The 27,302-nt window shown below is 42.9% G+C and overlaps 1 protein-coding gene across 2 annotated transcripts in view; it reads left to right on the plus strand.

The window, feature by feature from the left end:
- The window catches only part of SDR16C5 (short chain dehydrogenase/reductase family 16C member 5), a 32,409-nt gene extending 15,760 nt beyond the window's left edge, over positions 1 to 16,649 (plus strand). For both annotated transcript variants that reach the window (XM_075270567.1, XM_075270565.1), the window contains exons 2-7: positions 2,809 to 3,165; positions 9,032 to 9,163; positions 10,732 to 10,831; positions 14,517 to 14,661; positions 16,058 to 16,183; positions 16,288 to 16,649. In XM_075270567.1, coding sequence (XP_075126668.1) covers positions 2,845 to 3,165; positions 9,032 to 9,163; positions 10,732 to 10,831; positions 14,517 to 14,661; positions 16,058 to 16,183; positions 16,288 to 16,381 — 918 coding nt within the window. In that variant the 5' untranslated portion in view covers positions 2,809 to 2,844 and the 3' untranslated portion in view covers positions 16,382 to 16,649. The remainder of the gene's footprint in view (positions 1 to 2,808; positions 3,166 to 9,031; positions 9,164 to 10,731; positions 10,832 to 14,516; positions 14,662 to 16,057; positions 16,184 to 16,287) is intronic.
- The last annotated feature ends 10,653 nt before the right edge of the window (positions 16,650 to 27,302 follow it).

Here is a 27,302-nt window from a genome sequence, read left to right on the forward strand (position 1 = left end):
GTCTCACAGTCCCGTGGATGCCAAGAAAGACGGATTATTCATTATGCAAAGTAAGCATCCGGGAGATCCGGACCATAGATATTACCATAGGTATAGAACAAAAGGGCTACATGCAAAGGGGAACGTTGCAAAAATTTGAAAAACAGTGGGGGAAAATGGCTAGATCACTCGGAGGTGGCAACAAGAGACCTCCTACCAGATAGATTAGCCATGTTGGGGAGAATACTATCAGGGAACATCAGGTAGGGATACATTTGGCAGATATTGGAGGAATTTATTGTGGTGTTTGATTGTGGGAGGTGTTGGGGGATTCGTTGGAGACTTATCAATGTATTTCTTTATGCTCTATGTACAAACATTACTAGAGTGGGAATAAGGGGCTTGATGCATCTGAAAACAGCCCAAAACCATTAAAGGGGTTTAATGAATTCACGCTATTAATGGCATATTCTTAGAATAGACTGTTATTGTCAGATCAGTAGGGGTCCCATTCTCAGCGCCTCCGCTTCTTAGCTGTTTGAGGGGGCTGCAGCGTTCTTTGTCATAGTGGCAGTTGAGGGTATTGCAGCCTTTGACCCCTTCACTTGTCCTTCAGTGCACAGTTGTCGTCTGACTGCTAGTACATGGTTAATGGGTCTTTAGTTCGTTCTTCCTGTTAACATAAATCTATTTATTCCATTACCCTTTAACTTATGGAACTATAAAGCAGAAGCTGATGGTAAAATGGAGAAGCTGTACATGACTGACTTTAATCCGGACTGTTAGAAACTACCCAGAAAGTTACAGTCTACACCAGCAGCAGACTTTATTCCGGGTCATTTGATCCCTTATATAATTACATAAGTGACCCTGCCTAAATATAACGGGGCAGATTTATTATGTCTAGCCTGGAGCATCGGGCAATTATGACCTAAGTCAAAATCTCAATAAACTGGGCATTTTACGTCAATTACGATTCATGGCGATTATTTAGGTTACACTTCTCTTAAAACCATGCCCCCTTTTAAAGTATTTATTTTTTGGCAAACCTCACAAAATTCGTCTCATGAAGTCCACCTGGGAGTTTCGTTCAGACCGAACGCATCCAAACTGAAACTGCTATTATCCTGTGGAGTCTCTTCAGACCCAAGAGTAACAATAGCGGAGACCCATGGGAGGTGAGCAAACATAAAAAACAGTCTTACTCACCTCTCCTGGGCTTCAGTGAGATTTCTTGTTCTCTTCGGGCTACTGACTGACTTTGGGGACCGCTGAGGCCTGGGATTAGTTCTCAGTGATCACATGACATCTTAATGCATAGATAAAAGCGTCACAATGCCATGTTACCCACGTCATCACACATAAAAACCACCAACACAACTCTGTTCTCTATGGGTTTTCTGACTGACCTCAGGCACCGCTGAGGCCTGTAAATGGGTGTTCGTCGTTCATCAGGCTGATATCAGTATGTTAGAAAACCATTGTCCGACGTTAGCACATTACCCTGCCATACATGGGCTCTGCGGCTGATGGACAATGAAAGTATATACCAGGGAACGATTGCTTTAGTGATTATCCGCCCCCCCCCCCCCCCCGCATTGTATTGTATTATCAGGCTGCTGCAGAACAAGCGCTGATCCCAATATTTTATAGCACTCATTCAGAAATACCTTCCAGTCTAATAGGACCTGAAGGGTCACTTACACAGGGCAAGAATTGCCTAAATGTTTGTCCCTGGTCATTACTTGGTGTAAACATGTCCAGCTAGCACGTGAGCAAACACTCCTTTGTTGTAGATAATGTCTTTTATGTGGGTATAAACTTTGGACTTTGCATTGACAATCCATATGTCCACAGGCACCTTGGGACTTAATCTTGGTGGTGGTCCTTTCTACGTGTATGGGAATAAACTAGATTTGTCAACAGGACATTGCCTTATGCAAAAGGACAATGTGCTCCCTACAACAATGCAAACTCTATAATAAGTAATACATAAACTTAGGAGTCTGTCACCTGAACCTAGCATGTTTACCCAGCCACACAGATAGGTCAGCATCACCTGAAACAAACGATGTTTTCTCCTTGTGAATTGGTGCCTCTTTGGCCAAGATATTGCTGATTTTTGTCAATATGCAGATGTCTTTGGAGCAATGAGGGTGTTATCAATGCACCAAAAAGGTAAGCATCAACACCTCTGTCATTCCAAAGAGGTAATTTGCATATTGATTAAAAATATGTCTCCAAGACAGGTATCAATTCACAAGGGTATGGCTATGGACTTCAGTGGGAAAATTCATCTTTAAAACATGTAAATTGTCACTAATTTTCCATGCCACTCTGTTTCATTTCATAGAGCTTGTGATTCTGGACCAAAATGTTATGCAGTTTATATATAAAATGTTGCTGCTTTCTGCCTTAAAACCTCCCTAAATTTGCCGCCACTAGGTGCCTCCCTTATAACTAATTTCTTGTTCATTCGGTTAATATGGAAATTCTGTCCTTAATTACCTTCAAAATCAAGATTGGCTCACAGTGGAGGGAGGAGGGGCTGGGCTCTCTTTACATAGTTATTGGAGAGGGGAGGGGTTGGTCTCGCCTTACAGCCTGTAGATTATATTTTCAGCACTGAAACAGCAGCAAATTTGAGGACGTTTTCCTAACTGCTTCTAAACTGTTTTCTGAGTCAGCATCAGTAGGAAAAAAAACATTGTGTGAACATAGCCTAAAATATGTGTTGTTGGAATTACAGCACATATTTCCTTTTCATTGTCAGTGTATGGTTTTTCATGTTGTCTTTTCTGTACTTAATATATAACTTTTCTTTTCCAGCTTTTACTACATAAGACCACCTACAAACCTTCCATCATGAACTTTTTCTTGGAAACCCTGAAAGTTTTACTTCTTACTATCTATTTGAGCGTTGAGCCCCTCATCTTATGGCTTATCCCATCTCGAAGGAAAAATGTTGCTGGTGAGATAGTGCTTATTACTGGAGCTGGAAGTGGGATAGGACGTCTTATGGCACTTGAATTTGCCCGTCTTGGTTCTACCCTCGTGTTGTGGGATATAAATGAAGAGGGCAACAAGGAAACGAGTAAATTGGCTAAGAAAAATGGCGCTGTCCGGGTACACACATACACATGTGACTGCAGCAAGAGGGAAGAGGTTTACAAAGTTGCAGACCAGGTATGTTCTTTATGTGGTTATCATTTTTCCACAATACCCAAAAAAATCATATAAAATACTGTATATGGCCTCCTCTGCTGTCTCACATTTCTGTCTCAAACTTCATTTTGACTACTTGTTCCTGGAGAAAGCTGTAGGGCAACCGGTATGGCTGTGCTATATCCTGAATGACATATCTACCTCTAGGCAGTTATACAGGCGCAGGGGAAGTGTCACAGTATCACGGGGCATATTTGCCCTTCTGGGGGTTTTGAAAGCTGTTTAGCCCTTTTGCTATTTATAATGGCAGCCATTTCCCAACAATTTTCTAGAAACTAAGATGACTGAGAAATGATAGGAAGATTTTACAAAAGACGCTGAAGAGCCCTTAGGGTCCATTCACATGGAGTTTTTTGGTACTGATTTTGACGCTGAATCTGCCTCAAAATCAGCCTGCAAAAAAAGCCTCGCAATACAGTTCTATTGGGAGGTTTTTTTGGAGGCTGATTTTGAGGCGGATTCAATGTCAAAATCAGCACCAGCACCAAAAACTCATTGTGAATGGACCCTTAGGCTGAGTTCAAACATAGTTTTTTGGTTAGGAATTTTAGGCGGAATTCGCCTCAAAATCCTCCTCCAAAAAAAGCCTCACCCTACAGTCCCATGTAGTCCCATGTCCATTCTTCAGGCATTTTCCGCCTGAAAAAAATGCAAGTCAATTGGAGGGAGAAAAAAACGCTCCCATTGACTTACATTGATTTATTTATTTTTTTTTTTTTTTCCAGACGGAAATCGCCACATGAATTTCACAGAGCAGATTTTTCCTGACTAAAAAACTCTGTGTGAACTCAGCCTTAGGGTCCATCCACATGGAGTTTCTTGGCGAGGAGTTTGGCGCTGAATGCGTGTCAGAATCCATGTGGAAAAAATGCCTCCCCATAGAGTTCTATGGGTTCCGTTAGCTTTTTTTTTTTTTTTTTGCTGCTAGCAGAAGAAAAGCTTCCTTCAGGTGGATTCCGACTGCAAAAACCAACACAGTCACTGGGAGGCGGAAAATCCATATGGAATTAGCAAAAACTGCTTGGAAAAACCACTAGCTTTTTTTTTTCCCAAGGTCCATACACTGTGCTGGAGGAAAAAACATTTCCTAATTCCTGAAGCGGATTTTTTTCCTCGCCAAAAAACTCAGTGTGAAAGGACCCTTAGGGTCAGTGCACACAGAGTTTTGTTTCTGAATCCACCTCAATAAAAGCCTCCCAATAGAACTTTATTTGGAGGCTTTTTTTTTCTTTGGAGGCTGATTTTGAGGCAGATTCAGCATCAATATCAGCGCCCAAAAACTCAGTGTGCACTAACCCTTAGTGTGTATTTACATGATCGAGTTTCAGCTGTGTAACTCTGTGTGTTGGCTGAATTTTCCAACCTGCACCCTATGCCTCTCCCCGCATAAGGAGCAGGTCAATAAATCTGGCCAAAACACAGACCAAGTTTCACAGCTGAAACTTTATTGTGTGAATGCGCCCCTTGGCTACAGGAATTGGGAGCTGATTTTGAGGTTTCTTCTGGCTGTAATCTACCGCCTCATTGTCTTACTTTCTTTTGTTCTTAGTAGGGAATGACCCCCTGATGCTCAGGGTCCCGAATTGTGTGCAGTTCCTCTTTCTCGATTGGACTCCACCACGTTAGGAGGAGTACCACCTGATAGCTTTGATATCTGATATTGATGACCTGTCCTAAAAAATAGGCCATCAATATCCTGAAGCCAATAGAGGTCCTGCAAGGGACAAATTCCTTTTAGGATGACTTTGGAGCCAATTACTTGCCACTGGGATCTGCAAGTGATCACTATACCTTATGAGTGGCATTGGTTAAGGTGATGATAACCATAAGGTTAACAGTCCAGTAACAGTCCATAACCATATATAGAAAACACAATATGTGAACACACAAATCAAATTAGAGAAATTGTCTTGATGCAGAATATTAATTGGTTAAAATAGTTTATGGGGTTATGCCACAAAGCTTATAATTCCTTTACCTGTAGGATAGAGGATAAGTAACTAACCGGTGGGAGTCTCACGGCTGAGCCCCTCCGATCTTAAAAATATGGGGTGTTTTATCTTCATGCTGGATGAGACACATACGATCTCCCATTCTATTGGGTCCATGAAAATGGACATATGCAAATGCACGGCAGATTTTTTTGACGGCCATGAAAAATGGTCAGCCAACAAAATGAACATATGAATAGACATTTCAAAGTCAAAATGTTCTCGAAATGGTCATGTGACATCCATTGCAAAAACAGTTTTTTACTGTTGTGTGAATAAAGCCTAAGGCCAAGTTCACATTATTATTCTTAAAGTCCATTACTTTCATCCATCAGGATGACAGTACTGGAATGATCACTATAGACAGACCCTCTTCATCTGCATTTACTCCAATGAATAAAATATAACAGAAGCTTTCTTCCATTATGTTTCTTTACTTTTCTCTTAAAGAGGACCTTTCATCAGATCGGGCACATGCAGTTTTATATACTGCTGGAAAGCTGACAGTGCGCTGAATTCAGCGCACTATCGGCTTTCCCGATCTGTGCCCGGTGTAAAGCGCTATCGGTCCCGGAACCGTAGCGTTTTAGTTTCAGAAGGGCGTTTCTGACACTTAGCCAGGGACGCCCTTCTGCCCAGCAGCGCCTGTCACACTGTACCGTGTGAGCGGGGAAGAACGCCCCCTCCCTCTGCTCACAGTGCTCGTCCATAGATGAGTATTATCAGGAGGGGAGGGGGCGTTCCTCCCCGCTCCACAGTACAGTGCGATAGGCGCTGCTGAGCAGAAGGGAATCCCTGGCTAAGTGTCAGAAACGCCCTTCTGACTGTAAAGCGCTATTTTACCGGGACCGATAGCACTTTACACCGGGCACAGATCGGGAAGGCCGACAGTGCGCTGAATTCAGCACACTGTCAGCTTTCCAGCAGTATATAGAACTGCCTGTGCCCAATCTGATGAAAGGTCCTCTTTAAGCTTCCATCATTTGAGCGCCATTTAAGTCTGTTGCTCAAATCTTATGGCAGATGAGGGCAAAGGACTTGAAGAAAGGAAATGTAACCTTAACCTAAAGAGAAATACAATGGAAATCTTTAATTTTTTAAACAAAACAACTTTTCGTAAATGAATACTACAGGTGAAAATAATAATCTTATTAAGATCTGTTTCCTTCTCTACTTCTTGTTCTCCTGCTCCATATCTTTAACAGGACTGATTTGTTACATAAGATTTGTCTCCGTATTCAGCCTCATGCAGCTCTATGGAGCAGGGAAGGGTGAAGTAGCGAGCTTCTGCCAGTTGGCTAATTGATTTATTGTCTCATTCTGTGTACTGGTGGCCTCTTATCTACAACCGAACAGTGTTAAATGGGCACCAAGTAGCAACAATTATTTTAGAATCTTTTCTAATTCCCCTCCCTTCTTCATAGAGTAAAGAAAACCTATATATTACAGTGCCGTTTATTAACCTGCACTATTCATTTATGAAAAGTTGTTTATATCTGGCGGTACGCTTTAATACACGACATGTAAACTTTCTCTGGCAGTGACTAGACTGGGTAAACAACAAAAAAAAAAATCTTCTGTATGTGGGCGGTGTCAGACACAAGCGTCTGGTTTGAGCCTTGTCCCTTCTTTGCCCTGCCCTGTTTGTACTTGCAGTTTTAGCGCTGTCCTTAGCTTGATACTTGGATTTAATTGGAATTTTCCAGCAGCGTCTTACATAACTGCAGTTTTGTTACATGCGTAATTTTCAGACAGAAACCCAATTTAGATCTCTGGCACAGCTATCCAGCCCAAGCTCTGCAGAGACGTACAGAAAATTGGCGAGCCCCACAGATTTGGCTTCGTCCTTTTTTCTCTCTTTGATGTTGTTGACTGCAAAACTCCGATTCCTAGAAAGACAGATCTGCGTAAAACTCTCTTAATAGAACTTTTTTCCAAACTGTGACATGGGAAAATAAGCTTCATTGTTCAATTTACACACAGATAATCATCTAATGTGTTTTATAAGGGTGGAATATATTTTTGGCGAGGGCCCCGTTGCGTCATCTCATGGCAGCTCCTTCTGTCTCTCTTATACTTTCGTCATCGTTCAGAGATGTATTTACATATTTACATAACCTGGCTACTTTCATATATGTCTCTTCTCCTCTCCTTTCATTGTATTAGCAATAATTTTGTATGTCTTGCCATATGGTCACATATTTTATAAACAGATGGGTTTTTTGGGGAAGGAGGGGTAAATGTATGTATGTATGTATGTATGTATCTATCTCTGTCATACCTTTACATTTGTGTCTGGTATAACCTTTGGACACATGGCAGCATTTATTACCATATACCCCACATGTATACACCATTTTGGCACAACCACTGGATATCATACAACATATTAAATGGTTCTATTGCAAAATACAATTTGTCCCATAGAAATTAAGACACCGCTCTGTGAACGGAAAGATTAAAGAGTTATGGCCTTTGGAAGGCGGTGAGTGAAAAATTTAAAATGATTTTGTCAGAAAGGGGTTAATATGCTATTTTCCAATAACCATCATAGTGTAAGAATATTAAGGCTCTGTTCTCACTTTGTTGGAGATTGTGTCATATTTGACAGGAAGAATAACTCATCATATAACGCATGAAAGTGAGAAACATGATGGTGGAATCAGAAGTAAATGGGGTGCGATGCCTTTTACCGTTCATTATGTGACTAATCCCACACTTTATTTTCACTTTATCTAATACCTTATCTGATACATTATTTTCTTTCTAATGTGTTGGAAAGTGATGGATAGTGTGAACGGAGCCATAAAGTACCTTCCACTGCATTACTCTAAATAGCTAGATGTTACCTAGATGTTACATACGCATCCAGAGCTAATGGTACAATATGAGCATCAGTTACCGAGTGGATACATGACGGTTTTTGGGTTTTTTTTAAACTGTAATTTTTATTGAGGATTTTTATACATAACAGGAAGAAAAAGAAGTCTAACGAAGATAATGATAATGTCAAAGGGGAAAGGCATAACCACTAGAGATGAGCGAACACGATTCGAAACAGCCGTTTCGGGAAGTCCTATTGCCCAGGTGTCTGGGAGGAGGGTTCAGCATGTACGTAAGGGGATCTAAAGGAGCCCCTTGTACAAAAAAAAGAATCCATTAAGGCTTTGACCTCTTGCCAAAATGCCAAGGGCAATAAGACAAGTCCAAAAAATGTGATACAAGGTACCCACCGCGGCATTACAGCGCCAACACTCCGAGGGAAATGCAGGATTTAAAGCATGAAGGAGAGTCTGTGTGTGGTACCAATGTATCAGGAGTTTGTACTGCATTTCCCTAAAGGATATTCACGGAGAGGATTTCTGAGCGCAAGACCAAATAATCTGCCACTGTCCCGGGGAGATAGTTACACCCACCGCTTCCTCCCATTTAGCCATATAACGGTGCCGAATAGGAGAACCAGCCGCCTGAGAGGAAAGAAGCTGGTACACAGGAGATGAGGCCTCTAGTAGAAGTGCCTGCACGGCAAATCTTTTCAAAGGCCGTGGGGAGGGAAACTTTAGAGGAGCCATGGAGAGAGCGGACAAAATGGACTACTTTGGACTAGTGAAGCCACTCAGCCTGTGGAAGGCCCAACTTAGCCACAAACTAGTCAGAGGGGATGGCGTATTTTCTAATCAGTATATCCTATACAAGGTGTATATATCTTCTAATAAGCATACCCTATACATGGCATCTGCATACCTGTTACTTGGCATATATTCTAATCCGTGTACCCTATACATGGTGTATATTCTAAACCTTGATACATTATATACCGATTCTCACTCCATCAGGTAAAAAAAGAAGTTGGGGATGTGACGATCCTGATTAACAATGCAGGAATTGTGACAGGGAAGAAATTCATTGACTCTCCCGATGCCCTTGTGGAGAAGACCATGCAAGTGAACACAATGGCACACTTCTGGGTAAGTAAAGCTTTAGCATATTAATAAAAATATACTTTATTTATATAGCACCAACATATTCCGCAACACTGTACAAATGGTAGGGTTCAAGTTCAGACAAAGAGACATTACACAGTAATAGTCAATTCACACAATGGGACTGAGGGCCCTGCTCACAAGAGCGTACAATCTATGAGAGATGTATGGAAATATTAATACGAGCCATATATGTATCCCTAGTCCCACATTTAAAGGGGTTTTCTAGCATTAAAACATTTGCTGTATTTTGCATGTAATGATGATGTTTTCCAGTATTGTAATACTAATGACTTATCCTAATGATAATCCATCATTATTGGATCTCTAGATATTTTCCAATGCCCCCACCATTCATCATATTGAAGGGGTCACATAGCTCAGACAAACATGTCTGTCTCTTCATTCTCTGCCAGTCATGGTGCTGTTTTTGTTAGCGGTGCTGCATCTTTGTCCTATTCAAGTAAGCTACGTGTAGTACCAGACGCTGCCACTATAGAACCTAGAGCACTGTGCAGGCTGTGGTAGTTGTGTGAAGGCCCAGCTAATAATGGGGGCATTGAGATTCTAATTTGTTGGGTGCATAGTCAGTTAAACCAAACTATATAGCCCTACTATTTATTTCTATGGACTATACAGGCTTCTAAATACAGCACAAGACCACATCCCTGGCTTACATCAGAGGATACCAGATTTGGGGTCTGTGGTGCCTTTAAAAGCTCTGTTTTTCTGTCTTTTCACAAGAATATCTTTTATTCAAGATCCTTTGTCTGTCTTTTATGTTTTTCATTTCTTTTAATAAAACCGCTCAGATTTACAGGATTTTCAAAATTACATTCTGTGTTGTGTTCCTTGGAAACAGCCATTGGGAATGATCGAGTGAGCACAGACAATAGTTCTCAATAGTTCCCATCCTGCCCCTTAGTCTGTGCTGTATTTTATCTTTATTTTTTTCTGTGGTTTTACCATTACTCATTGTCCCTTTGTGCCAAGGGAAGCACCACAAGCGTTTTATCATCTTTATAATAATGATTATTAATATTTTTAATAAAAATAATGTATGTCTCTGATCTTCAGTTATTTTATATATCTGCCCTGTCTAGATTTAGCTCTGCATACATATAGTGGGGAAGGTAGCTCGGTAGCAGCAATGGTGTGGACCCAACCAGTCAGAGACAGGGACACAATATCTGGTGAAAACAGATAGTAAAATGAAAAATCTTCACTTCAGGTACAAAAATGTCAAAGATAAACCTGCTCGTCCGAGCACTAACTACACAGAAGAAAGATAACTATACATGTAAACAGGTAACACACTTGGGTCTCTCAGTATTGCAGGACAGACCCAGTCACCTCCTCTCGCTCCAGGATTTGCCCTGAAGTTCAGGCCAATAATGAGCCCAGGACCCACACCTGGACTGAGGCCTATTTAAGACCCACACTGCACCACACACACATCAGAAACCTTCACACACACCTTCTCACAATATGTAAATATGCCCATACATATTTTTTCTATAATTATTGAATACAAATATATCTGTTTGTTACAGACCTATAAAGCTTTCCTCCCTGCAATGATGGCTTCCAACCACGGGCATCTCGTAAGCATAGCAAGTTCTGCTGGACTTATTGGAGTCAATGGATTAGCAGGTAAGAAAAAGGCCAGAAGGGGTTGTTCACATGAAACACTTTTGTCACCACCGACATCTCTCAGCCTTGGTACAACAACTAGGAATAATGAGCCCGGGCTCTATTATGATTCCATGTTGGCAAAAATGGCCACCCATGGAAGGCTGGCTACTGTGACTACTAGGGTAGTGAGGTTAGGAGTTGTCGTTACTAGTGCGCAGGAATGGGGGCTGCTGTGACATTGGAAGTGGGGGGGGTCTGTTCTGATGGGTATAGAAGAGGAGGACACTGGTTTATTCAGAATACTGGGGTGACTTTGAGGGACTTATTAAGGCTAGACAACCTAAGCCTGGCTTCAGATCACTGAAACTAAGCTAGGGATTGTGACAGTCCCCAACCTGGTTTCGGTGAAGTGCTATGTACTCTTGAGGGACAACCCAGTGTAGTCTCACAGTGAAGGTGTCAGGTTGTGTAGCTCTTATTTTTGGATCTGGCCAAGAGTCCCCCAGACTGTTATTTATCTGCCTTTGGTAAAAACACTCTGGATTATTTTTTCTATTTGGCCAGTTTAATCAAAAATAAAAAAAAATTAAAAAAAACCCTGAGTAAAATCTGCAACAAACACCCGAAGTCTTCTTCCTAAAGAATTAGAACTAGCTCTGTGTTTCACAATACAGGTATGAAATATTAGTCAATCACTGTCTGGACAGTGACATAAAGGAAACTTGGTTTTCCTAGAGATTCTAGAGAATCTCCAGTATTTAGCGACATATGTCTGGGAGATGTTATCACCTATTGTGTTATCTGCAGGTTTTTATTAGTAAAAGGAATGACCTTTGATACAGTTGCAGCTAATATCTTATCACACAAAGTGACATCAGGGTTAAAGGGCATATGGCCACACATACAGAACAAAGTTTACTCGCTTCTCTTAATGTGTGTAATATCTTTACTACTCTAGGTTGTGAAACTACAACTCTGTAAGTCTGAGGAAGAACAAAAGAATTGATGAGACATACAAAGAGCTCATACACATTCTGTAGCCTGACAGCTAGTCTTCAGAGACCCCCCCCCCCCAGTTCAGTTCAGCCTCATGTATATGGGGAGGGGGAGAAACCTGCATCCATACACCTCTGGTGGAGGCTTATCATCCCTGAGAACAAAGGATTGGGCAGGTTGAATTACAACATGCCCATTCCTTATTTTACCAACATAGGCTGAACCGATGTCAGACAACCCTTAAATACAATTTAAACAGTCCGCCCTCCCGAAAACTATTGGTTCCCTCGACCTTACACCTTCTCTAGAAGACTGAGTTTATTAATTGTGTGGCGCCCATGATCTGTGAAAATATAGAGCATGTGCTATTTTCTTCATGGATTGGAGTATTGGGACTATTCTCAAGATTAGATTTACCTATTGAAGAGACTGGAACCATTTCAGCTGCTGTCCGGGATAACTCGAAATCCCTACACTAAGCTAAACGCCCTCCTATTTTCTAGATAACATCATTAATCAAAAACTCAAAAATGTATATTTACCCATATCCCTAGGCTGCCCCAGGGACATTGTCTGATTATCCAGTGAGGATCCGCTTCTCCATTTTCGGAAATGGATTGTCACTACTACTCCCCTTCCCCCCATCCACCCTATTATACTTACCCTTCACGCTTCTTCCGGCGACACGGCTCCTCCTTCTGTACTGATTCTGCAGAGTGTGCGCTCTTCTCTAAGCACTGTGTACACTGCTGCCGGTAAATCACTTCTACTGCTCATCCATGCATGCTCAGTAGAGGTGGATCATCACTGGAGGAGAGGAGCATGCACAGACAGAACCAGGAGGAGGAGTCATCTCACAGGAAGAAGCATGGAGGGGAAGTATATAATATGGGTCAGGGTTTGGGCTGAGTTGGTAAGGAAGGGCGGGATAGCTAAAGAGACAGGGATGGGGGTGTATATGGGGTGAGGAAGGAGGGGGGAATAGGGTGAGAGGGTTAGGAAGTTACGTAGCAGGAAGCAGAAGCATGTAAACAAAATCAGGAGATACCAGCAGTTCCCAGAAATCACTCAAAACACAGCTAAAGTTATATGGGTGCATTTATTAACCTATTAATAGCACTAATATATGTTTAAAAATAAAAAAAAAAATTACTTTTTTTGCCCAGAAAACCTTTTCAACTTTAAAACGAATCTCCATCTTTTAGGTATAACACTCTGGACAGATCTCTTATATCTTTATAATGGTTGGAGTACCATACACATATATATTTATATATATATATATATATATATATATATATATATATATATATATATATATATATATATATATATATAGAGAGAGAGAGAGAGAGAAACAATCCGGTCTGTCAGCAACTTGTATGGAGGGAAAATGTCCTTTTATTGGAAAAAGCAGTACACTACGTATCGGTCCACACTGGGACCTTTCTCAAGTGCCAGTGTGGACCGATACGTGGTGTACTGCTTTTTCCAATAAAAGGACATTTTCCGTCCATACAAGTTGCTGACAGACCAGATTGTTTTTTCTATTGCAAACCCTTTTGCCTGGAGAGGGGTTTCTGCTGTGCAATTTGTGGTATAATCCCCAGATTTGCTGGTGCTGCTGCAATTATTTTTCTTTTAAATAAATAAATAAATAAATAAATAATTTTTAGTATAGTTTTTTTTTTCTTTTATGTAAGAATGTGACAAGGCAATGGGGGCATCAGATCCAGCAGATTTATCATCGTTTCTGCCATCATTCTGGTGGAATGATAGCTCCCCCTGTTTTGTTGTGAACTCCTTTTAAGGGGAGCATAAAAGAGACTGTCTCATGAACATCGACTTTTCTTTTTTTTTAATGTTGAAATCCTTTAAAGAGGACCTTTCGCCACCTCTGACAACTGCAACTCTTTGCATACTTCATAGGCGCTACTCCACTGATTCTGAATTTTCTCTCTATCCCCCACCTTTCCTGTTATTGCTATTGGTTTCAGTACATTTATGCTCTCTAATGTTGGGTGGGTGGTCCCTGCTTTTCTTCTGCAGCCCAGGACCACACACCTGACATGAGAGCATAATTATGCTGAAACTAACACCTTGTTCACACAACCAGGTTTCATCCATGAAACTCTGACCCTGTGTGTGCCATATTTACCGGCCTGAGCAGTATATTGGGAGCAGGACTCCTAGCAGTACCATTATGTATGATGTTAGGAGACCCTGCCTTCCAGCGACATACTGTCCTGTAGAGTTTATAAGAGGTGAGGCAGGGACTTCTAGCAGCATAGATCCCTCTGTTCAGGCCAGTAACAGAATTGAGCGCTTAGGAATGGTCGGGGACCCGTGGTTAGCACTGTAGCCTTGCAGCGCTGGAGTCCTGGGTTTGAATCCAGCCAAGGAAAACATCTGCAAGGAGTTTGTATGTTCTTCCTGTGTTTGCTTAGGTACTCTGTTTCCTTCCACATTCCAAACACGTACTGATAGGACTCACAATGCAAGTTCCCTATCTACAGTGACTGACAGTATCTCTGTAAACTGCTATACAAGTAAAATAAATACAGAAAAAATTCTACTTTTGTCAGAATCAGTGGGTTGGTGCCTATTGAAGAATACGTGGAGATGGGGATGGTGAAAGGTCCTCTTTTCAATAATGTACCTTATATATTTGGCATGTGTTAAGTATATCTACATATGTTTCTTACAGATTATTGTGCCAGTAAATTTGCTGCCATCGGGTTTGCAGAATCTGTTGGGCTTGAGATGTTGGCTTTGGGAAAGAGGGGAGTGAAGACCACAATTGTTTGCCCCTATTTTATTAATACTGGAATGTTTGATGGATGTACAACCAAGTAGGTGCCACGGTATAATAGTCTTTGATGTAAAAATCTTGTGTGGTGTCATTGACAATGTGGGATACAAATATAAGACCTGTACATGGAGATCACTGCATAATTCTGGATTATACTGTAGATAAAAATGAAGTACCAACTAGGAATGAAAATTCTCACTACTGTCTACCACACAACCGTTCAACTTTTGTTGTGTGGGGCATATTGTGCAGTTTTCTTAGACAAAGGGAAGTTAAATAATAAACTATAGTTTAAATCATGTTCTTATGTTATACATATTTTTTAGGAATTTTTGGTGATTTTTTTTTTGTTAAATTTTAATATTTCAGAAATTTTTTTAAAAATCTTGCAATTCCAACTCTTGCCACTAAGCTTAAAATAATGTGTCACTTCCTGTTTCTTGGAGGCACTGACTTCCTAATTACATCATGGAAGACAGATTTGCATGAATGTAAATGAATGCTAAATGGTGGTCTCTCCCTATGGAGAGATGATATCCCCCCCCAACCCTGTCTAAGCCTCTCACCTCTGCCAGGTCAGTCTTCTCTGCGCCAAGCTGATGAGATGCAATAACATCAAAACAGCTGTCCTTGGCTGAGAGACTGTACCTGGTAAAATACCAACATCATTGCAAACAAAGGACTCTGAGAAGGTCGGCATGATGTTAAAGAGAGCGCCACCTATTGGGCTGCATGACTAAGGCTCTGTCTTCCTAATTACATCATGGAAGACAGACTTGCACATCCTCAGTGAGCGCCCTCTATTGGTGTGCATGACTGAGGCACTGACTTCCTAATTACATCATGGAAGTCAGATGTGCATATTCTTCCCATGTTTCCTGGAGATGAACCATGGGCCATAGAAACAATTGTCTGGAGCAGACCCTATTGACATTTAGTGTAGACTTTTCTAGGCATGCTCTGTGAACTGTGCAAAGGTCATTATACAGAGAAGGGAGAAGATAAGCTGTAATTATCTAAAAATTCCAGCTTGTGGTGAAAGATCCTCTTGGTGAGCTGCAGCCATAAAAATGCTGCGGAAAAGAACACAACGGAAAAGCTTGACAGTGTTTGGGGGGGGGGGTTTGTTCTGGTTTTGGTTTTTTTAAGACTGGCGTACAAAATACCAGTCTTGATTGATTCCTCCAGGAGTGTCAGTCACATGACAAAGCTGGGAACCAATCAAATTACTATGGACAACTTTGGTTAGGACACAGCGGTCACCATCTGCAGTAGTTTTGTTACGTACAGACCAATTCTTTTTATTGACTCTGTTACGTATATTTTCTGATTATGCTCATCGATAAATGGACCTTTATTTCTGTGTATTGTAAAAGTTATCGGAAAGATTACATGCCTGGAGCCATTTTATTCATGTCATCTTTTCTGTCCTCCAGATGGCCTAGGTTTATGCCAATTCTAGAGCCAGACTATGCCAGCAAGAAGATTGTTGATGCCATCCTGAAGGAACAAGTGTACTTGGTGATGCCTAGGAGTCTCTACCTTATATTTGCCTTCAAAAAGTGAGTTATAGATACTGATGAAAATAAGAGAAGGTACAAGATGTACTAAAATATAAGAAACTAATCTAAGATGTTTAACACCTCTTATATTTTTTTGTCTTTAGCATCATATCAGCAAAATTGGGAGTTGTACTTGGATCCTACTTCGGAGCATTTCATTTCATGGATCGTTTCAAGGGCCGCACCAAGAAGGAGTAACTAAGTTCAGCCAGCACAACTACTCTGACTTGTGAATGTAATACTGCCTGCAGTAATATAGAATATCTCATAGACTAGCAGTCTAAACTAAAAAATAACTAATAAAATTGAATTTTTTATATATTGAATCAAATCGCTATTTTGCATTGGAGATGCAGCTGCCTATAGAGACCTGTCTGGAGAAACCCTATTAATAGAAAAAGATCCCAATACTACTGTGATTCTTATAATGAAACATATGTGCACATGTAATACTTTTATATTTACAAGTAAAATTTATTTGGTATTCACTGTTTGTTTTGTTGCATTTATGCCTTTTTTTTTTTTTTGCTACTTTTCAGCTATGTTTTATATTATTTTCTAGTAAATCCAGATTTGAACTAACAGACAACCCTCTTTTACGTGCACCTTATTACAGGAATACTCATAGCTATTAGCGAGTACTCGTCCCGATAAGTAATGTGGTAGCCGGGTTACCTTGCCAGATCTACACAGATGGTTTTTTTTTTAGATTTGGTGCTTTCACCTACATCGAGATGAAAGGCTGTAGGCACAGAATCATAAGCTCTTCCACCACTGTGTCTCTAGATCAACCCGAACAACAGAGAGCAGGACGCTAAACGAACAGTGACATGCAGACACCATTGACTATAATGGGGTCCACTATTTTAAAAGTGAAAGCAGCAGAGATAAAAATTCTCTATGCAGGACTTTTCTGCTGATTTTTGGCTGTTTCTTGTGCAGATGTGAAGTCATCCTGTGCATTTTGGTGTCTTGTTTATCCAAATCCATTCAGCCATTCCCAAGATATAAGATGTAAACTGAATTTTATTGAAATTTTCAAAAAACAGACAGTCACAGGACATTACAACAGTGCAAAATGGGAACAAACCAAGAGCAGATCCAATATCCTGAAAACAACAAAACAGAGCCCAAAGTGGGCTAAACAAGAGGTGCATGTGCCAGGAGCAAACACTGAACAACACAAAAGGAGCATCTGCAGACACAGCACAGCCCCAAGAACGGGACTAACACAACACAGAACCGAGGTAGGACAGCACACCACGAGGACAGGAAACAATAGGGGAAGAGGGAAACAACAACTGACATAAGTAAAAACAGGGACAAAAACGCCCATAAACCCCAAAGAGGGGACAAACCGAAAAAGTTAGGGGAAAAGGGAAGAAAACACAGACGAATCCTGAAACATGATCCACGGCCGCCAGAGGGTCTCAAATTTAGACGAGTCCACAAGGTTCTCTGCGACTATAGCTTCCATCCTCCTAATGAGGAGGAATTCCTGGAGCCACTCCGACAAGGAGGGAGCCACTGTGCTGCACCAATGGCGTGGAATGACCATTCTGGCGGCCGTGAGGAAATGGCGTAGCAAGTCACCCTTGACCCTAGAAATTTTTCCAGGGATAAGTGAGAGAAGGGCCAATTGAGGGGAGGGGGACACAGAGCGACCACTAACCTTAGAGTACAGGGAGAAGACAGATGACCAAAACTCCTGAATCTTTCCGCAGTCCCATCAAATATGGAGGAGGGACCCCACAGCGGACCCACAGGGCCAGCATTCATCCGACACAGAAGGAAAAATGTGATGCAAGAGGGTCGGGCAATCCATCGAGACAGGATTTTATAATTTTTCTCCTTCACACTGCAGGGCATAGGCAGTTTGTGAGTCAAAAGAAAGGAACGTTCCCAATCAGCAGCAGATAAACGAGACTTCAGGTCGGAATCCCAGGCCTTGGTGAAGGGAGGGAGACCCGGGGCAGTAGCCGTTAGGAGGATATCGTAGAGGGTGGAGAGAACTCGAGTCGGCACTCCAGAGCGTAGGAACTCTCCAAGTCAGTTGGGGCAGAGGAGAGAACAGGCTGTAGAGAAAACTGGTGAAGAAACACGGCAAGCTGGTTATACTCCAGCCAGGATAGAGTAAGGTCTGGGAAAGATGCCTGTAGTAGACTGAGAGGGCAGGGGAGAGGATCCGACAATAGACCCCAGTCGGACATCATCGCCAACAGACCAACAAAGAAAACGGCGGGCAGTTCGACCAGGGGGAAACATGTTATTCCGAAAAAGGGGAGTTAGATGGCCCGGAACCTTGGCCAGGGAAAGAGAAGAGCGAACAGAATCCCAAGTAGTTAGGAAATGGGAAGAGAGAAGGGAGGCGTGTGTCAGAGCTGGCCAAAAATGGGGGGAGTTCCACGGAAGAGAGGCGAGATGGGCAGAGAGAAGGTCCAGCTCGATGGAAACCCATTGTTTATCCGGGACCCGAAAACGCCAGTCGAAGAGACGGAGCAACACCACTGAGCGATAATACAAAAAGGGGTCAGGGAGCCCCGCCCCCCCATTAGTCTTGCGTCGGGTGAGGGTCCAGAATTCAATCCTACTACGAGAGAGACCCCAGACAAATCTACCGAACATCGACTGAAGAGTCTTAAAATAACACCTGGGCATGGGGACCGGGAGGGCCTGAAAAAGGTAAAGAAACCTGGGCACAATGTCCATCTTTAGGGCATTGATACAACTGAACCAGGATAATCCGAGTGACCCATACGCCCGCTAATCAACAGCGGTTCTCTCGAGCAGAGGAAGGTAATTCAGTGCAACCAGAGCAGCAGGGTCAGCAGAAATCCGAATATCCAGGTACTTAAAGGGGTATTCCCACGTCGCATACTCACCAGTCTTCACTGCTGTAAAATCTTCTTTCTTCCTGGTTTCTTGCATCATTTGGTGGGCGTGGTTTCACATGCAACCTGTCATTTAGCTCCGCCCCCAAATTAGCGTGTGGCTCCGTCCACCACATAGCATGATCCTATGGGGCGGCTGAAGGGCCTGTGATGTCATCAAAGGTCCTTAAACACTATATGCATAATATTGGACTATGAAGTACAGGCAGGAGCAACTCCATTCTGTGTTACATACAGAGACTGCCTGTCTCTGCCATAATAAACAATTGAATTAGCTAGCCTGATAACCGGGAGAACAGAAGACGTTCAGAAATGAAAGCAGCTCCTCTCCCCTATCTGAGAGCAGGAAGCTAGGTCACGTGATGCAGACACAGGAATAGCTAGAAACACAGGCTGGCTCCCCTGCACTTAGCCCCTCCTCCCTCCCCCCTTTTGAGCAGATAAGTCAAGGGCTGTGTCAACAATGAATTGAATAAAGTAAGATAGTGGACAAACAAAGCAGTTTTGCTGAAGCAGTGTATTTAGGAAAAGTCTTAAATCCACATTAACAAGCAGTATAGATAGGATCCTTGTGATGGGACAACCCCTTTAATAGAGCGGGGCTGCCACTTAAAGGGAAAACTGGCGGCCAACTGTAGAACCTCTGACGACGCGAGGGAAATGTTAAGGGCCTCGCTCTTGGAAAGATTGACCTTAAAGTTAGAAGCATTACTATAGCGTCGGAATTCGTCAAGGATCGCGGGAAAGGAGTCACGCGGCCGAGCAACATAAAGTAGTGAGTCATCAGCGTAGAGAGCTAAGCAAATCTGGGACTGGCCCACTGAAAGGTCCGAGATATCCGCGCGAGATCGAAGAGCGACCGCCAGGTGTTCCATTACGAGGGCATAAAGCAAAGGAGATAAGGGGCAATCTCATTGTGCACAGGGTTCGTAGGAAGCCACAATGAACGCGATCGAATGCCTTCTCAGAGTCGATAGACAAGAGACACAAAGGAGTACCCCTGGAGCGCGCTGCACCGGTAACTAAAAAGGTCTTAAAAATGTTGTCCCTGGCTTCGCGGCCCGGGAAAAATCCCACCTGATCAGTGTGCATCAAACGAGGCATCAGAAGGAAAAGGCGATTCGCCATCAGCTTCGCGTAGAGTTTAATGACTATGTTGAGGAGGGAGATCGGGCGGTAACTCACGCAACTGTGGGAGTCTTTGTCCGGTTTAGGAAGAACCGCGATCAATGCAGAAAGGGACTGGCTCGCGAAAGGGGTATCCGCATCTAGACTGTTGAACACACAAAGAAGGAGAGGGGCCACCTGAGCCTTGCAAGTTTTAAAGAAACGAGGGGTAAAACTATCCGGGCCCGGAGATTTGCCCAAAGGGGTCGACCGAATAGCCTCTGTCAGCTCCTCCTCAGTAAAGGGAGAGTCGAGGGCAGACCTATCAGCCGCATCCAGAGTAGGGAGAGCAGTGGAAGCCACATATTCCCGTATCTTGTTCAGAGCATTCTCCGGGTCCTGGTCGGCATAGTGCCCCTTCAAATTATACAAATCGTGGAAAAACTCACGAAAAGAACCCGCTATAGAGGGAGGATCATGCACCAATCGCGCGGACGCGCGGAATATAGGTCGTCGAAAGGCGGGGGTGAAGGCATCCGGCAAGGGGGCGACTAAACTTGTCCGCATGCTCATAAAAATGCCTTCTCAACCAATCCCTTTGGCGTATAGAAATTTCATCCAGGAAAGAGCGGAGGTCTTCCCGGGCATTGAGAAGTTCGTTGAGGGTGGAGGACGCCAGGGTCCGCTTATGTTCAGTTTCCAAAGAACGGATGCGGGCCAGACGGGTAGCTATCCCAGCCGTCCGCTCCTTTTTGAGATGCAAACCATGTTGTATGAAAACGCCACGGAGAACGCACTTGAGAGCTTCCCATTGCAACGGAAGGGGAGTCTGATCCTGTGCATGATTGGTTTCAAAGTTGCAAATAGCATCTGAGATCACAGAACGGCACGCCGCGTCTTTGAGGAGATTATCATTGAGACGCCAATTAAAGGGACGCGAAGAGAGACCCGGAATTGCGAGGGAGAGGAAAACCGCAGCATGGTCAGACCACAGGACCGAGCCGACCTGCGCAGACCGGGACCACGATAAAGCGTGGTGACTAACCAAAAAATAATCCAAGCGTCCATACGAGCCGTGGGCCGGGGAGTGATGTGTAGTCACGACCCTGTGAGTGAAGGAGACTCCAAATATCAACTAGACGATAGGAGTGAAGGGAGGACCGAAGTTTATGAAGCTGAGCTGGAGCGCAGACTGCCCAAGGGGGAGAAGCGTCAATCACCAGGTCAAGAACAAAATTAAAGTCGCCCCCTAGGAGGATCACCCCATCACTAAAGTCAGCCAATTTACCTTGAAGAGACTTACAGTATGTCATCTGCTGCTGATTGGGGAGATAGCATCCCGCAACCGTGACTACCGTGCCACCGATGCGTAATTTCAAAAAGACATACCTGCCCTCAGGATCTAGTACCGAATCCAACACCTCATGCTGTAAGGAGCAATGCAGAGCAATAGAGACCCCCTTAGACTTTGAAGACGGGATGGAGCTGTGGAACCATGTGGGATAATATCTACTGCGGATGTCAGGAATATGGTCCCTCCAAAAATAGGTTTCCTGGAGAATCAAAATAAGAGAATGAGATTTGTGAAAATGGTACAGTTTGGTTACGTTTCTGGGAAGTGTTAAGACCCCTCGCATTAAAAAAACACAAATTGACAGTGGCCATACTCAGAACAGTGAATCGTCAAGACAAAAGACAAAGAGGAACAAAGGGGAGACACAAGACCAGACAAAAACGAGAGAGGCAAACAACCAAAAAGAAACCAAAACAAAACAGTGTAAACAAAACGCCACTATGTGGGGGAGGTAAAGCCTCCCTAGAAAAGGTGGGGGAAGGTGAAAGAGAAACACCACACTCGTGCCACACAGTAGAGCAAAAACCCCGGTAGGAGACGAGCCTTCTAAGCACGGCACCGCCCCGGGGGCCCCGGGCAAACAGAACATCAGCAATCTACAATAGCATAACCAATCCAACCGGTCTCAAAAGAATGAAGCAGATGAAAGACTAAAGATATGCAACAACATAACAAGATACAAAGGTATGCTACGATAGATCAGAACACAGACGCATATAATAATATATCAAAACGAGTAGCAAAGGTCAACTCTCCAGTTGAGGCCCCCTAGTATCAAATAGAGAGGGAAGAAGAGTCCCGTAGTCCTAAATCACGGAGGGGGAGAACTCTGCGCTGGGGGAGGCAGGCACACAAGAGCGCCCATGAGGACGGGATTTACGCTGAGCTTTCGGTGGCAGGGGTATCGGAGGATTAACCAAGAAAGACGGCCAAATGGAGATGTCCACCAGAGGTAGGCCTAAGGCCAGCATAAAAGAAGGAATCTCGTCCGGACGATGAAGAACTAGGAGCCGACCTTCCCTACGGACCTGCAGACGGAATGGGAAGCCCCAAGAGTATGGAATACGGTGATGATTCAGGACATCCAGCAGAGGTTTGAGGGCTCGACGTCTAGCCAGAGTGAGCCGGGAGAGATCCGGAAGGAGCATTAAAGGGTGGTCCTTGTAAAGTATCTGGGCCGAATCCCTGGCCTTTCGCATAATCGCCTCTTTCAATTGGTAGCAATGAACCTGACAAATAACATCCCAGGGAACATCAGAGTCGGGAGTGCGTGGACCCAGCGAACGGTGCGCACGGTCAAATTCCAGAGGGGAATCCGGGGGAACACCCAGGAGCGAGTTAAACACAGACCATAAAGTTCCATCCAGCTGCTTAGGGTCAACAGATTCCGGGAGGCCCTGGACGCGGATGTTGTTTTGCCTATTACGGTTCTCCAGATCGTCTATAGTATCAGTCAGACGCTGAAGTTGGCGGGCATGATCCTGAAGAGCAGAGTCCTGTACAGACAGTTGAGCAGAAGCGGTGGAAGCAGAGGTCTCAACCGCTGTCACACGGCGTTCCAGGCGCCGGACGGAAGAAGAAACAACAGACAGTTCAGCCTTATACGATTGTTCCAGACGCAGAACATAAGCCTCCATATCAGCCTTAGTAGGAATGGAGCCCAGGGTGGCAGTGAGGCGGCGCAACTCTCCCAAGGCATCCCCCAGGGGGGTCACAGCATCTGTAGAAGCCATCTGAGAGCGCAAGACTGGGGTCCCCGGACCGATCGGGGGCATTAACCCCTCCGGCGCCACAGTCAAAGGCGCTGGAGGTGCCATTTTCCCAGGGGCGCAAATTCCAGGGACGACGTCACATTGAAATGACAGCCGGGAGCCTTGTTAAAAGCTCCCGGCCGGTCTGCAATCTCCTTCTTTTGCAGGCTGGTCTATGCAGCCTGCAAAAGAAATGATGATTTTTTGCAATGCATTAGCATTGTAATGCATTGCATTAGTGATCAGACCCCCTCGGGTTCAGCACCCCTAGGGGGTCTAATAAATGCAAAAAAAAAAATAATAAAAAAAAGTAAAAAAATTTAAAAAGCATTAAAAATTCAAATCGCCCCCTTTCCCTAGAATAAATATAAAAGTAGTTAAATACTGTGAAACACATACATGTTAGGTATCCCTGTGTCCGAAATCGCCCGCTCTACAAATCTATAAAAACATTTTTCCTGTTCGGTAAACGCTGTAGCGGGAAAAATAGTCAAAAGTGCCAAACCGCCGTTTTTTACTGTTTTGATTCTGATAAAAATATGAATAAAAAGTGAAAATGGTAGAACTAAAAAGTACACCCTTCCCCGCAAAAAAAAGACGCCCTATGCATCCCCGTACACTGACGTATAAAAAAGTTACGGCTGTCAGAATATGGCGACTTTTAGAAAAAAATTTTTTAACACACTTTTGGATTTTTTTTAAGGGGTCAAAATGTGAATAAAACCATATAAATTTGGTATCCCCGGAATCGTACCAAAACACAGAATACAGGGGACATGTCATTTTGTCTGCACAATGAACGCCGTAAAACCGAAGCTCGTAAGAATGTCGCAGAAATGCATTTTTTCTTCAAATTCACCCCATTCTGAATTTTTCCAGCTTCCCAGTACATTCTACAGAATAATTAATGGTGGCATCATGAAGAAAAATTTGTCCCGCAAAGATTAAGACCTCATATGGCTCTGGGAGCGGAGAAATAAAAAAGTTATGGGGTTTAGAAGGAGGGGAGTCAAAAATGAAAATCAAAAAATGCCATTGGCGGGAAGGGGTTAAGGCCCCGTTCACATGGGGAATGGAAGGGCGGATTTTGGCACCGAGAGTGACGTGGAGCCGCAGAATCCGCCTGAAGAAAGGGCAGCTTGCTTCTTTTTTCCACATGCTGCCGCTAGCGGAAAAAAGATCGCTAGCGGTCTCCATAGACCACCATTGGGAGGGAGCGGATTATGACATGGATTCTGCGCCATAATCCGCCGCCTCTGTGAACTAGCCCTTAAGGCTGTTGTTTGCATTATTTATTTATTTATTTATTTATTTTCAAGCTAAAAAAACAATGCAGCAGAGTCTACAAAAGGGAAAAAAACCTGCTTTTTGGGAACGTGGGGCCTAAGGCTAAGTGTGGTATTTATAAAAATGGGCAGCCCCTTTAGATTTCAATCATTCAGTCTTGTATATTTGTGCTGAATTTGAAAAAAAAAAAAACAACAACAATGATAATCCTTTATTAATATCTCTAGCGTTTTCTAATCCATGTATGCATTTGGAGAAAACCGTTATTTGTAAATGAAGATATGGTCAACTCCACAATTTCTACAATGGTCGCACCCTATCACTAAGGCCAGCCATGTACATAAGATAAGAAACATCCGTAATATGGTCATCTGATCCATCAAGAGTGGGATTCTTTGTACGAACAATTCCACCTCCTGCCAGGAGGGGCAGTATAAAAAAAAATGGTGTTTAGAAATTGTTCATTGCTACTTTTACATTAGATTACTAGATAGAAGACCATATCACTATAAATTATAGTGATATTTAACTTAACAAAAGATTTACCTTTGTCAGGGCTCTCAGTGGGAAGGAGCATTGCTACCTATTTCAGTGATCACCATGTATGACCAGCCTAATAAGGGTTAATAATATTGTTCTTGTAATATTATGTGAATAAGGGTCAGACACTATAGCCGTACTGCAGAAATAGTGACTTTCGTTTCCAGAAAATCTGCAGATGCTAGGAAATGAGGAATTTCCTCTGCTATCGGCTCTAATGTGGCATCTGAAATAGATTCCTTTTTCGTAAGTGATGTCATGGCGAAGCTTTCTGCTGTGTTTGTGTAAATGCTCAGCATATGGAAAGCAGAAATCAGCCGCTCATTTGCCTAAATGATTTCCTGCAAAACAATGCGTGCAGCCAGACGTATAGTGCGCCATAACTAATCTGTTACTGTTAGTATGGTTATTTATGGTTCTCATATGCAACAGTGTACGGAGAATAACTAGCAAACTGTCCATGTTTCTAGTGCTAAGGTCCATACCAAAGTCTCCAAGGAGTATCCAAGTATCAGTGTCCGCTTCTTCTCGTCCAGTACTCGCTACTTTATAAAGCTAAACATCAAGAATAGCAAGTAGCAGTTGCATATAACCCCTCGTTCACATCTGCGTTGGTATTTCATACGGGAGAGTCCGCATGAGGACCTCCCCGAGCGGAATACCAAACGTAATTGCAAGCGCTATGCATTAAAAGCACACAGATCTACATAGACTAGAATGGGGTCCATGTGCTTGGCACCAGATCTCTGCACAGAACATGGAGACAGGAAAGTAGTTCACAATCTACTTTCTTGTCCACATGATTAGTGCGGGCAGCAAGCACATGGATTGCATTATAGTCTGTGGGGTCCGTGTGCTTTTACTGCACAGCGCTTGCAATTGCATTCGTTATTCCGTTCGGGGGGGGGGGGGTCCTCATGCGGACTCTCCCGTATGGAATACCAACGCAGATGTGAACGAGGGGTAAATGTCACAATTCAGACTGTGTTTTCAACTAATGATATCTCTGGAAATAATACAGGTAGAACTGTAACATTATATGACCGATAAGAATCTTCTATTTCATTTGACACCAGAAGGAAATCTGTACGTTTTATAATGGCTGAGACTATTAAAAAGTGACCCACCCTCATTTTCTCTTCATTACACACAAGCCTGTACACGGTCCACAGTGAGAAGCAGAGACAGCTCTCAATAGAGGAGCAAGGGAAAGAATATAGAAATGCAAGATTTCAAAGAGAGGAGCAAATATTTGTTAATACAATATATTACAAAATTTCTCAATGAGATAAATACTGCCAAAAAAAAAACAAAACCTGTTTGAAAGTTTGGTTACGCTTTATCCGAGATGTTCTTCTCTTTTTAAACTGTGTATCACAGAAGACACTTGATGTGAGTGTTCACTTGGGGACCCCACGAACAGAAACCTGCAGACCCCATAGACTATAATGGGGTCTGCCGGGTTTCTACCCTAAAAGGCTGTAAAAATGTGGAGAGTAAAGTCTTGCTTGCAGGATTTCTCTCACATAATACACATAAAGCATGCCCTAAAAGGGAGCAGGTAGTTATTATCACATTACTTGTAGGTCTGTAATGTACTGCAGAAAGTTGCTGCTACATATCTCAGTAATATTGCAATACTAGCAGTTACCCGCAAAGACCAGAAAAGTAGGACCAACTTCATATAAACTCTATTTGCCACAATATGAGTTAAGTAAAAGATCCGCGCTTACCCTCAGGATAATTGAATAATCGCCTTTATTTAAAAATCACAAACAGGGATCTTCATCACTACGCGTTACGGGACACCCTGGTCCCTTTTTCAAGTGCACTTGAAAAAGGGACCAGGGTGTCCCGTAACGCGTAGTGATGAAGATCCCTGTTTGTGATTTTTAAATAAAGGCGATTATTCAATTATCCTGAGGGTAAGCGCGGATCTTTTACTTCTTAACTCATATTGTGGCAAATAGAGTTTATATGAAGTTGGTCCTACTTTTCTGGTCTGTTACGTTTCTATACGGCTGGATCTGCTGCTGAGATTACCCTGTGTTATTTTTCTAGCTATATTTGGGCTATGACATATCACAGCTGAATAAGGTGATTATCCCTACACTTGTTATTAGAATCTTCTGTTACCAAGTGATAATGCACTAGGTGTAGCGTGGTGCTTTCTCTTTTTGTTTTTCTAT

Source organism: Leptodactylus fuscus, chromosome 4 (assembly GCF_031893055.1).
Source record: "Leptodactylus fuscus isolate aLepFus1 chromosome 4, aLepFus1.hap2, whole genome shotgun sequence".
Lineage (NCBI taxonomy): Eukaryota > Metazoa > Chordata > Amphibia > Anura > Leptodactylidae > Leptodactylus > Leptodactylus fuscus.